The sequence below is a fragment of the Schistocerca nitens genome, unplaced genomic scaffold (assembly GCF_023898315.1).
Source record: "Schistocerca nitens isolate TAMUIC-IGC-003100 unplaced genomic scaffold, iqSchNite1.1 HiC_scaffold_208, whole genome shotgun sequence".
In the NCBI taxonomy this organism is placed as follows: Eukaryota; Metazoa; Arthropoda; class Insecta; order Orthoptera; family Acrididae; genus Schistocerca; species Schistocerca nitens.
The window spans coordinates 47,215-64,759 of record NW_026045749.1 but is presented as its reverse complement, the minus strand read 5'-3'; the positions used below and the strand labels follow the sequence as shown (position 1 = coordinate 64,759).

General features: G+C 58.9%; 1 protein-coding gene across 1 annotated transcript; it reads left to right on the top strand.

The window, feature by feature from the left end:
• Positions 1–240: 240 nt before the first annotated feature.
• LOC126220881 (uncharacterized) lies at positions 241–1,020 on the top strand. Its single transcript, XM_049942160.1, has one exon. It carries the CDS (start codon positions 241–243, stop codon positions 1,018–1,020), a length of 780 nt encoding a protein of 259 aa, XP_049798117.1.
• Positions 1,021–17,545: the final 16,525 nt, after the last annotated feature.

Sequence of the window (17,545 nt, the reverse complement as noted above, 5' to 3'; positions counted from 1 at the left end):
TCGGTCGTCGGCAAGCCGCAAAAAACTACAGACGACGTCGACAACAAGACCGAGCAGGAGGCAGATATATACCGAGCGCCAAAGAGACCGACCACACACACACACACACACACACACACACAAAACAACAAACACCACCCACCGGCCAAAGGGGCACCAAAAAAACCCACAAAGCCGAGCACCACACGTCGCGACCAGAGGCAACCCGCAACCGCAACGGCGCTTTCCGCACCGGGCCGGATGCACGTACGACAACACCGCTACCCGTACACAAGGCCTCCCATTGCACACAGCCGCTCTGTGTTCAACATCATCAATGGCGCGCCCGCGGCTCGTCGCGGTCGCAGCCATGACGCCGCCGCCACTTTTGCACCAACACATTCACGCACCGCAAAACAGCTCGCCGACCCACCGACACAGCACAGCCGACAAACAAAAACAACCGCGGCGGCGGCAACAAAACAAAACAAACACCTCGCACCAAGCGTCCGACAGAAAACAAACGGACAGGCACACAGGCCTCTGCTAACGACCACGACACAGCGGCACGCTGCCCCTTTCCCGCCACTCTCGATTCACAGCGCACGCGACCCCGTCGTCGACGACGACACGCGACGGGCTCGCTTCCCGCAACCTACACCTTTCCGCCACTACGCACGGCTCCACCCGACGCCCGTCGCAACGGCACTACTGCACGCACTATCACCCCCGCCGCCGCCGCCGCCGCCGCCGCCTCCTCCTCTCTCCCCCTTCCCGTACACAACAACACAGCCAAAAACACACTCACGACCCAAACATAACAACATGGCACGTGCATCGGCGCACACCCCCAACCAGTCACCGTCGACACAACCACACGCAAGGCACGGAAAAACCGGCGTCCTTCCACGTTGCCATCAAAGCAGCACAAACAACCACACAGGAGGAACCACCAACAACTGCCGGCCGGCCGGCAACCACCAAACGCACATTCCCGCTCGCCACCACACACCTCTCGGCAGCCGTTTCGCAAAGACATGACATGACATGACGCGACATCATCGCATCACGGGCGACGCACGCACACCGACCCACTTTCCCGCCCGTCTCTCTCTCTCTTTTTCTTCCGACGCCTTCGGCCGAGCACACACGTACGTGGCACAACGCCCAACACAGTCACACACAGTCGACAGGCGCACGCCCAGGCACGCAACGACGCAGCGCAGCAAAGGCGCCCGCGACACATACCTCCTCTCCCGTCTCGCCGCCGACCGCCAGCCAGCCACTCGCAATGTGCACTGGCCAACCGGACACACGTCCACCGCGCCGCCTCCGACCACCCGCCAGGGGGCGCTCACGTCCGCGACAACAGCGCGGCCCGCCGCCGGGCGGGCCCAGCCCGGCCCAGGCGGCGCGCGCTGCTCTGCACTCGGCGCGCCGCGCCACACATCCTGCTGCAGACCGGGCTCGTCTCTCTGTACGCGTCTGCGTCTGCCCGCATCTCATCTTCCTGCGCATCAACACAAACGAGGCCACGTGAGCAAACCCCCGTCACAACGCCACATCACGCACTGCCTTGTCGACCGCCTAAATAAATGCACTCACCCACCAGCCATCCGCTTCGTCCTCTTCTTGCTTACTCGTTGTTCGTCGTTGTTGCTGCTGCACCAGCACCAGCACCAGCACCGGCGGCGGCGGCGGCGGCGGCGGCGGCGGCGGCGGCGGCGGCGGCGGCGGCGGCGGCGGCGGCGGCAGCGGCAGCGGCAGCGCACACAGCCCCCAGCCGGCCGCATCCGAGGGGGCCCCGCCGCCAGCGTCGCCTCCTTGGGCACAGGTGCGGTGCTGTGGCCGCCCATCCAACCGCATTTGCTGGCCGTCCCAGCCGCCAGGCAGGCGTTCCCACTGCCGCGCACCGCCTCTGCTGCAGAAGACGAACAAACGAAACGTACAAACATACACGCACCCGAAGCGTGGCCACACACGGACGGGACCGACAGGCTCCAAGGCGACCAAACGATGGAAAAACAAACACAAAAACAAAAGACACGCGAGCGAGCGAGCAAGCACGCAGTCGCCTCGCCTCTGTCCTCCCGCCCCCGCCCTTCTCCCCACCACATGCCCACAAACACCACCGCCTGCCCGCATCTCCACATTCGCCCCCTCCATTTGTTCCCTTGCGTTCGTTCCTTCCTTCCTTCCATGTGTCTGCGTGCGCGGCGCCTCTCCAACATCCGCCGTCCGTCCGTCCCGTTTTCGCCGTACCACACGCCACCGTCGGCGCCGCCTCGCCTCCTCCCAGTCCACCACCGCCGCCGCCCCTGTCCGCCCCGCACACCACCATACACCGCTGCTTGTCCCGGCCGTTGCCACCAAAGGCGCCAGCCGCAAACCGCGCCAAACGCCGCAGCGCGCGTGCGTCCTTCCTTCTTGCTTGCTTCTCCGTGCCGACGCTGCCTCTATTCCCGCACCCATTCGGCCGACAAGCACTGGCGTCGACGACACAGCCGTTGGGCTCCGGCACTGCGCGTACCGGAGTTACACGCGCACCCCCCCTCGCGAACGCACGACTCATTCTCTTTGTTGTTTCTCCTCTTTCTTACGTCTTCGTTTCTTGTTTGTTTGTTTGTTTGTTTTTTTTTTTTTCCTCCCACCGCCGCATGTGACACAATGGCCTCCCTCCCCCTTTCGTTCGTTGTCGCCGCTTTGTTTCTCTTTCTCATTGGTGCACGTCCGACGCGCTCCATTTCCACCACACCACGGCCATCGGCCTCCTCAACGGGCAGGCGCAGTGTGCCATTCTCCGGCGCACAAGCACACCGCGCGGCTCGCTCTCCTCGCCCCCACGCCACGCCACGCCACGCAGCACAAATGATGCTGTCTCGCAACACGACACACGGTGCGCACACCCCCGACCACGCGGCTCTTAAAAGGCATGGCACCGGCGACATGCGCCGCCCCGGCCCGCATCCGTCGTCTCACGTTCACTGCCGGCCGCGTCTGAGGCTACAACCGCACCACAACAACGGTCCCCTCCCGGCAACACATTTGTTGCACAAACACAACCGCCGAGCGCAGCGCGAGCCACCCACACGCGCCCTCCCCGTCTTTAAAAGCCTCCGCGTCTCCTTTCTCCTTTCGCGCCCCTCCCATCTCCCGAATATGCCAGCAGCGGTGCCACTACCGCGAAACGGACACGCCTTCCGGGCCACATGCAAGGGCACGCCCACCACCAACTACTGCCATATTCGCGGACGCAGTTAGGCAACACGCAACGCACTCTCCACCTACTTTCTCTCTCTCGTCCATTCTCTTTAAAACACACGAACCAACCAACCACGGCTAACACACTTTTTCGCGACACCTTTGACTGCGTTATCTTGACCGTGACGGCAGCTATCGACCTTCCAATTCCCCACTAAACACACACACACCCCTACATACACACCCTTCGCTACACCGGACAACAACAGCGTACACAACAGGAGGGCACACGAAACGGCAGGCAAGGGCAACGCATTCTCATAGATTCCTCCTCCGAGCCATGTCGGCGAACGTTTCATCCGGGAAGGCAATGCAATTCAGCCGTCACCACGGCCGACACCTGCAGCCGCGCCGTAAACGCCTTTCAGTGCGGCTGCAATGCACGGGAACGTTCCGTTGCTATAGACAGCGCCTCTCCGTTTTTCCCTGCTTCGTTTTCCGGTGATTGCTTCTCCATTTTGTTTGTTTTATTACTTTCCGTTCCCCTCCTCCACCATTGTTTCCGTCCCCAACAGTTTTGCTCATTCCACACGTTCTGCCCAGACACGACACTCGACCGATCAAAGGTCAGCCTTTCGTCACCGTTCGCGGCGCCGACGGTGCCACAGTGCGACTGGTGTGAACACCGACACGTTGCCATGACGCCGGTGTACCGCGCCGATATTGACAGTTACTCAGAGCCGCCGGATCGGATCACATCACCGACACACCTGCCATTTCACACCGGGGGACACAGACCAACGAAACGCGTGTACGCCCATAACAACAAACAACGACCGTCGTCGTCTAGCCTCACGCTTACTGTACTCAACCGAACACACGTGCACCGTGAATGACGTGCGTGCGCACAACAGTCCAATCAATCATCAGTCAAACTGCAGAAACGGCTATCATCAAATCAAGGGCCAAATAGGTACACCACCGTGCGTGTCGCCTACCCCACCCGCCCGTACATTTCTTGGCGACTTCGTAATGGATGATAGTACGACACGTCCATTTAAAACGTCACCAACACACACACACCAACGCGCCGTACAGCAAAGGGAATAGTCGACGGCAACACAACATTTCACCCTCGCCATCATGTATGATGTGACAACAGACGGCCGTAACGGTGACATCCAACAATCAATCAATCGCGAGGACTTTCAATTGCAGTCACGTGACTAACCGGGCAGACGGAGACAAAGACATGAATCAGCGCCACAGACAGCACCAACACCTCCTATCGATCTATCTGTGTGTCGACAAACAACCACGCCAAGACTCGTGCACGCATTCCACGTCACACCGGCGGCAACCAAACCCTCGCGGCCGTACCCCAGTAACCACAACCACAACCACATTCGAGACCACACCACCACGGCACAGCAGCACCACCAGCTGCCTCGCAACCAACCAAACCGGGTAGCTATGCCGCCCCTCTCACTCACTCACTCACTCACACACACACAAACAATTCCGCTCTTCCCGCAAAGGCAATTTGGTGGCCCTGAAAAGGGCCGTTTTGCCGCTCTCGCAACGGAGGGAGCTTCCTTCCTTCCTTCCTTCCTTCCTTCCTTCCTTCCTTCCTTCCAAGAGCCGAAGTAACAACCTCCTCCTTACTTGGAGCTCGTGTACTTGGTCACCGCCTTCGTGCCCTCGCTCACGGCGTGCTTGGCCAGCTCGCCAGGCAGCAAGAGCCGCACAGCCGTCTGGATCTCGCGGGACGTGATGGTCGAGCGCTTGTTGTAGTGCGCCAGGCGAGACGCCTCGGCCGCAATGCGCTCGAAAATGTCGTTCACGAAGCTGTTCATGATGCTCATCGCCTTCGACGAGATGCCCGTGTCGGGGTGCACCTGCTTCAGCACCTTGTAGATGTAGATGGCATAGCTCTCCTTCCTCTTGCGCTTCTTCTTCTTGTCGCCCTTCGAAATGTTCTTCTGCGCCTTGCCGGCCTTCTTGGCGGCCTTCCCGCTAGTCTTGGGCGGCATCTCGAACGTACAACAACAGGCAGCAAGCGCTCCGCTCTAGTCAGCGTCTCCCCACACAGTGGCACCCGCCGCTACCGCAACACCGCACCTTTACCAGCTCGCCCTGTTGCGGCCGCCGACCAATGGGGCGCGCGCGCAACCGGCCGCCGCACCCGAGCCCATAAAGGGACCCCCACCCCGCCGCCGCCGGCATTCGCTGAGTAGCTTCTGGAGAGTGCGGACGCGTGTGCGGGGCTGCGCTAGTACTCTCCCTCTTCGTCGCTACTCAGCCATAGGAATCCGCTTGCGGGTTTAGTCGCTGATTGTCCTAGCGCTGTAGCTGGACGGTTCGGCACTAAGGCTTCCGAGCTCCTGATTTTTTCAAATCGGGAGCGGAGTTGCAAGAAGATTGCAGGGCGAGCGGCTGAATTGGCAGCAGCTTTTGAGCAAATTGTCGTTGCGGGTTGCGGGCTGTGGGTTGGCGCGTCTTGGTGCGCGTCTTCTTGCTGCCGCGGTTCGCTTTTTCGGCCGGTTCGAGCACTTCGGCTGCGACAGGTACTCCTGCTGCCGCAGAGACTAGCTCTGCTCCCCCCCAAGTGTAGGGAAATTGCACGTCAGGGCCTGGTCAACGGCCAGATACCCGCGCGTGTCAGAACTGTTAGGGTCGGACTGTTCTGCCTGATACCTAACGGTGCCAACCAAAAGCAGACACTGACACCCCCCTGGCAGCCAACCCTTCGAGTCTGGACATGGACACCCCAGTGAAACTCACGATTACAGAGAAAGAAAACTCCCCTGGTTGCTACGAGGTCAACAGGACGGACCTAACGGGCAACCAGGGCGGGATGAGCCCGAGCTCGCGATTGCTGTTGCTCAACGCAATCGCGGGTCTCACCGGTAGGGACAGACGAAAATACGAGAAGAAGCTCGAAAGAGCTTGGAAAGAACCGCGGATCTTGCCCAAGGGTGACAAGACACCGCCGAGTGCCCGCCTAATTAAGGCGAAGGCAAAGAAGTCACCCAAGCGCAAGAAAGTCACAACAGGGTCACCGGTAAAAAAGCGAAAGACCACCTCGCGTAAAACCGTCGCTGCGCGGCGGCCGGAGGTGGCGGACGCGGCCGGGTCAGCCGCGCCTGAGCCGACCGCGCCTGCCAACACAAAGGCCGACCGGGCCACGTGCAGCGGCGGCCAGCAGGGCCAGGTAGCAGCCGAACAAAGCGCCTGCGCTGGGACGGCTAGCGCGCCCCCCGAGGCGGCCGGGCGGCTGCGCGCCGAGGTGAATGCGCAAAAGCACGAAGGCGCGGAGGCGAGTGCGCGCGGGCGGCGGAAGGAAACCGATACCGCCGGCGCGGGCTCGCCGCCGCGTGGGAATGCAGGAGCGGAGGAACCTCGGAGCGTTGCTGAGGGGAGCGAGCGATGCGGAAGCAGCGCAGGGATCGCCACGCAGGAAATTGACGACGAGGGATTCCAGCTGGCACGAAAAACCGCCAGACGATCCCCCGTCTTAGACACACCAGCCCCAATTCACACCGCCAACAGATTCGACGCGGTGGGAGAATCTGCTCAAAATGAGTCGCCAGAAACAGATGGCACTGAGGGAAACGAACAACACAAAACCCTCAGAATCCCGCCCATAGTCGTGCAGTTTGAAAATAACTACAAGGCGCTGTACGACGTCATCACGAACGCGGTAGGGGAAGGCAAATTCACCGCCAAAACAACTGGCGGTGACAAAGTTAAAGTCACTGTTAAAAACGTCGAAGACTACAAGGCAGTGAGGAAGGTGCTCGAGGAGCGGAAATTCCACTTCTACACCTTCCCACTAGCTGCGAGAAGGCCGATTAGACTGGTGTTCCGCGGTGTACCACATACCACCGACACTGCGGACATCAAACAGTTCCTTCAGGAGGAGGGATTCGAGGTTAGTTCGGTGGTGTTAACGCGACCGAACCGGCCTTGGCCCCTTCATACTGTCACCCTCCCAGACTCTGCCCAAAACCGAAAGATCTGGGAGGTCAAAAGGATACTGGCGCTATCGGTCACTCCCGAGAAGATCAAAAAGAAATCGGGACCAGGCCGCTGCTATAACTGCCAGGCCCTAGGGCACATCGCGCGAGACTGCACGATGCCAGTTGTGTGCGTCAGATGCACTGAAGAGCACACATACGACCAGTGCAAACTGCCAAGGGGGGAGGGAAAAGAAAAGTGCGCTAATTGCAAAGGAGCGCATCCAGCCAGCTACTTGGGATGTCCTGAGTACAGAGCTGCAAGGGACAGGCAGAGGGGCAAAACCATCAATAAAACCCCGAATCACAAAAGCGCGCCAGCACCCAGGCCACCACCTCCACCTCCCCAGAGAAGACACAATGACACAGTACGAACGCAGGTCTTCGCATCCACCGCATATTCTCGTGCACTTACCGGTGACCCACCTGACCCGCCGAACCACCTACCACCACCACAACACACCAGTAGACAGGTTCCTCAAGCTGACGGAAGTCCTAGGGAAGTCTGTCCACCATGCCACCCACAAACCAGTCCGCGAGGAGCAGTCGAGTCTGTTGAAATCCAACAACTCGCGTCGTCCATCCGACTGCTACAGGCACAGATGACCCAGCTAGTGGGCATACTAGCAACACTGACGCAGCTCCCCGCCGACCTCAGATCGGCAGCACAGCAGTCGCCTGTAGCAGCGACAGCCGCAGGAAAAATTGTCCCCCACCATGGATAGGAGACCTAATATACAAGGTCTCAAAATATGCGCGTTTAACGCAGACAACCTTACTCGCCAACCCATGGAGTTCAGAGAATTCATACAGGAAGAAAAAGTTGACATATGCCTAGTGGGAGAAACATTCCTCAAACCAGGACTAAGAGTTTCTGTACCAAATTACATTTGCTACAGAAACGACCGACCCACTCACGGAGGCGGGGTCGCGGTATATGTCAAAAAAGGAATCAGACACCACCAAATATACCCCCCCAATACAGCAGAAATAGAAACGGCGGCAATCGAAGTGGCCACAGTAACTGGCCCCCTAACAGTCGTTGCAGTATATCGCCCCCCTTCCCAAAGACTAGAAGAGGACGACATAGCTGCACTAAGCCGTATTAGAGGCAAACTACTGATAGCAGGGGACCTAAATGCTAAGCACGCGGACTGGAACTCGAGACACCGAAATCAAGCTGGTCAACAACTGCAACGACTTGCGCGCACACACCAGTTACAAATCGCTAGTCTTGGGCGGCATCTCGAACGTACAACAACAGGCAGCAAGCGCTCCGCTCTAGTCAGCGTCTCCCCACACAGTGGCACCCGCCGCTACCGCAACACCGCACCTTTACCAGCTCGCCCTGTTGCGGCCGCCGACCAATGGGGCGCGCGCGCAACCGGCCGCCGCACCCGAGCCCATAAAGGGACCCCCACCCCGCCGCCGCCGGCGGAGCAATTCAGCAACGCAGTAGCAGCTGAACTAGCCCAGACCCCGCCCCCAACTGCAGAGACAGCAGAACAGGCACTAGACGACCTCACAAGAGCGATCCTACAAGCTGCTGAGGGAGCCACACCGCCTCCTGCGGGGCCCCCCCGCTCCAGGCAACTCCCCCCGCACTTGCTTGCGCAAATACGGCACAAAAATAGGATCGCCAAAGAGTGGAAGCTCACCAGAAACAGGGATACACGGAGGCTACTCAACAGGCTACAGAGAGAGCTGAAAGCAGACCTCAATGAGTACCGCAACCAACAATGGTCGGCAAGGCTCTCAGCTCTCAAACTAGGAGACAATAGTTTATGGCAAGCCACCAAACAGTACACGAAAAGACGCGCGAAAATGCCACCACTGCATGGCGAACGCGGACTGCAGTTCAGCCCCACTGACAAAGCTAACGCACTAGCCGACGTGTTCGAAAAACAGTTCAGACCAGCAGAAGTACAGGACAGAGAACACGTCGCAACAGTCCGCAGAGAACTGGCCGTGTTCCTGGAAGCAGACGACGAAGATGACTACGCGCCACTCTTCAGTACTGAAGACGTGGCGCGCTGCATCAAGTCCCTGCCCACCAGGAAAACCCCGGGTCACGACCAGGTTACAAATGAATTGCTGAAACTCCTCCCGCCTCTGGCAATCACCCACCTCACAGATATAGTTAATGAACTGACGCGATCACAAAAATTCCCGGCGCAGTGGAAGCACGCAGAAGTCATTGCGATCGCGAAACCAGGAAAAGATCCGGTGTTCCCGCAACATTATAGACCAATTAGTCTACTGCCTACCCTCAGTAAACTTTACGAGCGCCTCCTACTAACCCCCATACAGGACCATATCACAAGAGAGCAGATTCTGCCGAAATTCCAATTCGGATTTAGGCAAAGACACTCCGCCCCCCAGCAAATCATGAGGGTGGTTGAAGCAGCCACGGACAGCTTCAACCGAAAGGGCTACTGCGGGCTTGTCTTGCTAGACGTAGCAAAAGCCTTTGACTCAGTCTGGCACACCGGAATACTACACAAGATGTACACCCTAGGCTTCCCCGGAAAGATCGTCAAAATCGTTAAAAACTATCTCTCCGGTAGGACTTTCTCAGTCAAGATCGATGGATCCCTGTCGACTAGGAGAAGAATCGGTGCAGGCGTGCCCCAGGGCTCCGTCCTGGGACCCGTCCTCTACAGTGTCTACACTGCTGACATCCCTACGACTCAGCATGTACACACTGCACAATACGCAGACGACACTGCATTCTTCTCCTGCTCGACAAACAGGAACCTGGTTACAAGGCGTCTGCAAACCGCCCTAAACAGGACGGAAAACTGGGCCAAGCAGTGGCGCATCTCTATAAATTCAGAGAAGACGCAAGCCATGCTGCTCACCAGACGCTATGGGAAACGCCGACCCCCAAGAAGACCATACCAACTGCTGCGATTGCAGGGGCAGAACTTGCCATGGAGAAATTCTGCGAAGTACCTCGGTGTCACACTTGACAGACGCCTGACATGGAAGTGCCACATAGAGGAACTTCGCAGAAAGGCTCACGCGAGGATGCAGATTCTGTATCCTGTCTTAAACAGCACCAGTTCCCTCGACCCAGCAACAGGAGTAGCGATCTATCGAAGTCTAATTCGACCGATACTGGAATATGCGTGCCCTGTATGGGGCTACGCAGCCAGATCGACGATAGATCGCTTACAGAAGGCTCAAAATAGAGCGTTACGACGGGCCTTACACGTCCCCACGCGCTTCCCCACGGCAGACCTGCATGAAGCCGCAGGCATAGAGCCACTAATAACACGATTCCGTGCCCTGGCAGAAGCGTTCTACGCCACGGCGCGGAACTCAGAAAACGAACTAATAAGCACCCTTGGGCAATACGAACACCATAGAGACAGTTATAAAAGACCCAAGTCGCTACTCCTGCAGTAGCACAACAGGAACAACTAAAAACTCTCAAAAAAACAGCAATCAACAAAAGCACAGAAACAAAAAGAACACACAAGAAAAGAGGAGGAAATGTCCGAAGGAGACAATAACCTCCACCACCACCCCCTCTAACGGTAGAGGACTAAAAGAGAGATGTGAGAGCCGCCGCCGGCACACGCACGCACTCCGCTGCTCGACTCGCTGCGGCTCGCACCGTTACGGTTACGTGTTTAGCGCTTACGCCACTAGCCAAACGCCATGTCCGGACGCGGAAAGGGAGGCAAAGTCAAGGGCAAGTCAAAGTCCCGCTCAAGCAGGGCTGGGCTCCAGTTCCCGGTCGGCAGAATCCACCGCCTCCTGCGCAAGGGAAACTACGCCGAGCGCGTCGGCGCCGGGGCGCCCGTCTACCTCGCCGCCGTCATGGAGTACCTCGCGGCTGAGGTGCTCGAGCTGGCCGGAAACGCGGCCCGCGACAACAAGAAGACGCGCATCATCCCGCGCCACCTGCAGCTCGCCATCCGCAACGACGAGGAGCTCAACAAGCTCTTGTCGGGCGTCACCATCGCACAGGGTGGTGTCCTGCCCAACATCCAGGCCGTCCTGCTGCCAAAGAAGACCGAGAAGAAGGCCTAAACAGGGACCGCGGCGCTGCGCTTGCGTGCTCCCTGCACGCAAACGCAAACGCGCCTTTGCCTTGCCGGCTCGCCTCACAACAATCGGCCCTTTTCAGGGCCACCACACAAACCTACGTCCAAAGCAAAGTTTCCGTCGTCCTCGCCGCACTTTACAACAACGTCCACAGCGCCGGCGCACGTCCGCCATCTTGTCCACAGCCCGTGTGGCCGAACACACACACATTTTTTCTGCACCCCTCCACGCACGCACAGTCGCGTTCCAAACAACGACAACGACATCAATACACCAATAATGTGATGTGATCATTGTTAATATGTTCATAATTAAAAGAGCGCGTAACGGCCCGACGACGGACGACACGCGGGCCGCCGCGCGCGCTCTCCAAACACACAGGCACAGGACAAACCAAACCAAACCAAACAGCTGATCCGATCGATGATCCGGCCCGCGCCACAAACAAACCACGCACACACCGGACTCAGCCGCGCCCTCCCGCATCCATCATCACACACGTCACGTCGAAACTCCAAACGGAACGCACGCACGCAAAGCAACAGAGGCGCACAACAACAACAACAACAACAACAAACACACACACACAGAGGCAGGCAGGCAACACAGACCCTTTCGCACTTTTCAATTTCCGAACAGTGTGGTGGCCCTGAAAAGGGCCGTTTTTCGTCTCTCCCACCAAGCACGGGCAACGGCACGGCCGCGGGAAGGCCACAGCACAGCACACCGGCTGCCTGCCTAACCGCCGAAACCGTACAGGGTGCGCCCCTGCCTCTTCAGGGCGTACACCACGTCCATGGCCGTCACAGTCTTGCGCTTGGCGTGCTCAGTGTACGTCACCGCGTCGCGGATCACGTTCTCCAGGAACACCTTCAGCACTCCGCGGGTCTCCTCGTAGATCAGACCAGAGATGCGCTTCACGCCGCCCCTGCGAGCCAGGCGGCGGATGGCGGGCTTCGTGATGCCCTGGATGTTGTCGCGCAACACCTTGCGGTGCCGCTTGGCGCCACCCTTGCCCAGCCCCTTTCCTCCCTTGCCGCGGCCTGTCATTCTTCCTCCTCCTCAAGCAACAAAAAAAGCACAAGCGGCAGCTCCTCACCCGGCGCTAGCGAGTCGGCTACGGTGCGCCGTGAGCGCGCGCCGCCCCCCTATATAGACTCTGGCCCGCCCTCCCCCCACCACGCGCACCGAGGGCATATAAGCGCAGCACGGGCCCGCGCGGGCCCGTTGTCAAGGCAGCACCGGACGCTTCGCTACCGCACGCACCGCTAACCGCTATGGCCCGCACAAAGCAAACGGCCCGCAAGTCCACCGGCGGAAAGGCGCCGCGCAAACAGCTCGCCACCAAGGCGGCGAGGAAGAGCGCGCCCGCCACCGGCGGCGTCAAGAAGCCCCACCGCTACAGGCCGGGCACCGTCGCCCTGCGAGAAATCAGGCGCTACCAGAAGAGCACAGAGCTGCTCATCCGCAAGCTGCCGTTCCAGCGCCTAGTGCGCGAGATCGCCCAGGACTTCAAGACCGACCTGCGCTTCCAGAGCTCCGCAGTCATGGCCCTGCAGGAGGCCAGCGAGGCCTACCTCGTCGGCCTCTTCGAAGACACCAACCTGTGCGCAATCCACGCCAAGCGCGTCACCATCATGCCCAAGGACATCCAGCTCGCGCGCCGCATCCGCGGCGAGCGCGCCTAAACCGCTTAGCCGCGGCACGGCACCGCACGCGCGCAACACAAAAAAAACGGCCCTTTTCAGGGCCACTAACATCTCTCCGTCGCGAGCAAAACTTTTGTCGGTCTTGCCGCCCAGCCTCTCTCTCTAGCCCCGTTAAAACAACCACCACAATTCCCCACCCTCCCTCCCGTACACAGCCGCTCTCGCCAACAATCACAATCGACGTCATCCCACCCCACCCCTTCAAATACACACAAACAAACAGCCGGACGACGTCACCACGGGTGGCTGGCCGCCGCCGTCTCCGAGGCGCCACCGCGCCTTCCCAATTCCCGCCGGCCACTTCCACGTCTCAACGTCCCCGTCCCCCTTTCACACAGAGAGGACACACACATAACAAACAAGACGCGCCATCCGCAAAGCAAGCAAACAAACAGAGTCTCCAGAAACATGAGAAACCAACCGTCGGCCGCCGCACAAAATACAAAACACAAAACAAAACGGCCACAACCGCTCCGCTACCGCGCGCCGCCGCCTACCGCCACCGGCCCCACAATCCAACCACCACGGCACGCACACAGTACCCACAAGGGTCATACAGAAACGCCACACAAACACCAACCAACCCCACACACACACACACACACACACACACACACCCCGGCGCATGCACGCACGGCCACCCAAACAAGACAACACAACGCGCCAAGCACGACAATCAACGCCTTCCCGACGTCCTCTGATGGCCCTGAGAAGGGCCGTTTTGGGCCGCGCGCAGCCGTGCCATCGCGCGCCACTAGACGACGCGGGGGAGGGGGGTGGGGGACGACGGGGTCAAGCGCCAGCCCTTCCCTTCCTTCCCCTTTCCTTTCTTTACTTTAACTTCACTTCTTCTTCTTGGGCGAAGCCTTCGCCTTAGACGGCGTCGTCGCCTTCTTCGGGCGCGGCGCCTTCGGCTTCTTCGTCGGAACCTTCGCGGCCTTCTTCGCCTTCGACGGCGACTTGGCCTTGGCCGGCTTGGCCGCAGCCGCCTTCTTCGCACCCGCGGGAGCCGCCGACGCCGCAGACGCCTTCTTGGCGGCGCCCGCCTTCCGACCGGTCGCCGCCTTCACGCCACCAGCCTTCTTTGCGCCGGCCGCACGGGCGCCCTTCTTCTCCTTGCTGGCCGGAGCGGCGCGCTTCTTCTTCGCACCGCCGGCACGGGCCTTGCCGCCCTCGGCCGCCCCGCCGCCGGCGCCGGCAAGCTTGAAAGAGCCGGACGCGCCCTTCCCCTTCGTCTGCACCAGCTCGCCAGCCACGACGGCCGACTTGAGGTACTTCTTGATAAAGGGCGCCAGCTTCTCCGCGTCCAGCTTGTAGTGCGCGGCAATGTACTTCTTGATCGCCTGCAGCGACGAGCCGCCGCGCTCCTTCAGACTCTTGATGGCGGCCGTCACCATCTCAGAGGTGCGCGGGTGCGCAGGCTTGGCGCGCGGCTTCTTCGCAGACGCCGCAGACTTGGCCTTCTTCGTCGTGCCGGTGGCGGCGGGTGCCGCAGCAGTCTCGTTCGTAGCCGCCTGATCTGCCATTATTTCGACGACGCGCGTACACACACGAGAGCGAGAGCGAGAGCGGCAGGCGGCAAGCACGGCGGCAGAGAATAGCCGCCGCGCCGCCAGGCCCAGCCAGTGTCGCGGGCGGGCGCGGACGGCCGAGAGAGCGGCCGCCACTCTGCGCGCCGCCGCGCCGCGCCTCCCGCGCTTGCTACCGCCCAACGTCCGACAGCCTGTGCGGACCAGCCCCAAACCTGCGCCGCAACCACCCGCGCCGTTCAAACCACCGAGGATGGGGCTACACACGGCCACACCACAGTCGCCAACCAGTCGCCACGGCAGCGCCGCAAACCACGGCCAAACTGCAGCTACCGCGCGCTACAGCCTGGCTCGGCCCGCCGAGAATCGCCGCCCCCGCCCACATGCCGCCCCCACAGCCCCAGCCGACGACCCGCCACAATGGCCAAACCTTCGGCAAAAGTGCCACACCGTCGCCGCGCCAGCCCGGCCAGCGCGGCCGCCGCCACAGCCACACAAGCGGAGGCGTGCGGCGATGCCGGCCGTGCAAACGCACCTCCGCCGCCCCATCGCCCTCCCACCGTTTCCCGATCGGCCCGCAGCCGTCGGGCCACCTCGCCCGCCAACATTCGCGCCCCTTTCTCACAAAATTGCCCGCCGCAAACAAAACGGGCGCCGCCTGCGCAACATCGGCACCGGCCAACCGAGCGCCGCCGCCCCTCGCCGCTTACGCGAGGGGGGCTGACCGCCGTCCGCAACTACAGACACACCGAATCTGCCTCCAAGCACACACGACAGCCGACCTCCTACATTTATACGCCGCAAGCCACCCAACGGTGTGTGGCGGAGGGCACTTTTTACGTTACGTGCCACTGTCGTCATTGCCTCCCTTTGCCGTTCCAGTCGCGTATGGTTCGCGGGAACAACGACTGTCTGAAAGCCTCCGTGCGCGCTCGAATCTCTCTACTTTTACTACATTCGGGATCTCCTCGGGAGGTATATACGTACGGGGAAGCAATATATTCGATACCTCATCCGGAAACGCACCCTCTCGAAAACCTGGCGAGCAAGCTACACCGCGATGCAGAGAGCGCCTCCCTTGCAGAGTCTGCCACTTAACTATCACGGTTACCACATAACCCTGTGACGAAACGTTGGACCTTTCTCTATCTCCTCCGTCAACCCGACCTGCTACGCATCCCACACTGGTGGGCAACACTCACGTATGGGTCGGTCGAACGCGTGTTTTTGTAAGCCACCTCCTTTGTTGATGGACTACATTTTTGCTAAGCATTCTCCCAGTGCATCTCAACCTGGTACCCGCCTTACCAACAATTACTTTTATCTGATCATCATTCCACTTCCAAATCATTCCGCACGCATACTCCCAGATACATATTTTACAGACGTCACAGCTACCAGTGTTTGTCCCGCTATCATATAATCAATCATACAATAAACGATCCTTCTTTCTGTATATTCGCAATACATCACATTTGTCTATGTTAAGGGGACAGTTGCCACTCCCTGCACCGGGTGCCTATCCGCTGCCGATCGTCCTGCAACCTCTCTGTATACTACATACAGCACATCATCCGCGAAACGACGCATGGAACGTCCGGCACTATCTACTAGCTCATTTATATGATATGAATTGTGAAAAGCAATGGTCCCATAACACTCCCCCGTGGCACGCCAGGGGTTACTTTAACGTCTGTAGACGTCTGTCTCTCCATTGATAACAACATGCTGTGTTCCGTCTGCTAACATCTCGTCAATCCAGCCACACAGTTGGTCTGATATTCTGTAGACTCTTACGTCGTTTATCAGGCGACGGTGCGGAGCTGTATCGAACGCCTTCCGGACGTCAACGACAATGGCATCCACCTGGGAGCCTGTATCTCATATTTTCTGGGTCTCATGCGCAAATAAAGCGAGCTGGGGGTCTCACACACGATCGCTGTTTCCGGAATCCAACATGGATTCCTACATAGTAGACTCTGGAGTTTCCACAAACGACATGATACTCGAGCAAACAACATGTTCTACAACACATCGACGTCAGAGATATGGGTCTATGGTTTTTGCGCATCTGCTCGACGACTGGGACTACCTGTGCTCTTTTCCAATCATTTGGAACCCTCCCTTCCTCTCCAGAGACTTGCGGTACACGGCTGTTAGAAGGGGGGCAGGTTGTTTCGCGTACCCTGTGTAGGAATCGCGAATTGGTAATCCCGTCGGGTCCGGCGGACTTTCCCATTCCTCCTTGGACACTTATTTCGATGTCAGCCGGTTTCTCGTTCGTGCGAGCATTTAGAGACGGAACTGCAGTGCGGTCCGTCCTCTGTGAAACAGCTTTGGAAACAGGTGTTTAGGTATTTCACAGCTTTACGCGTGTCATCCTCTGTTTCAATGCCATCACCATGCCGGAGTGTCTGGATATGCTGTTTCGAGCCACTTACTGATTCAACGCAAGACCGGAACGTCCTAGCATTTTCTGTCAACGTCGGTACATAGGGTTTGTTCTACTTTCGAATTCACTGAACGCTTCACGCATAGCCCTCCTTACGCTCACACTTTGGACATCGTTTAGCTTCTGTTTGTCTCGGAGGTTTTGGCTGCGTTTAAACTTTGGGTGAAGCTCTCTTTGCTTTCGCAACAGTTTCCTAACGTTGTTGTTGTAGTATACCACGGTGGGTTTTTTTTCCCATCCCTCACAGTTCGACACTCGGCACGTACCTGTCTAAAAACGCATTTTTACCATTGCCTTGCACTTTCTCCATGAACACTCAACATTGTCAGTGTCGGAACAGGCATTTGCCTTTTCATCTGTCGGGTCGTCTGCAAATCTGCCTTCTATTACTCTTGCTAGCCAAAACAGATAGATACACCGTCCTCCCTGCAACGGCCTTATGATCACTGCGTCCCTGTTCTGCACATACAGAGTCGAAACACGTTCGGGTCTGTTTGTCATCCGTAGGTCCACGATGTTATCTCCACGAGTCGGTTCTCTGTTCATTTTGCTCGAGGTGATTTTCGGACAGTGCACTCAGTATAATGTCACTCGATGCTC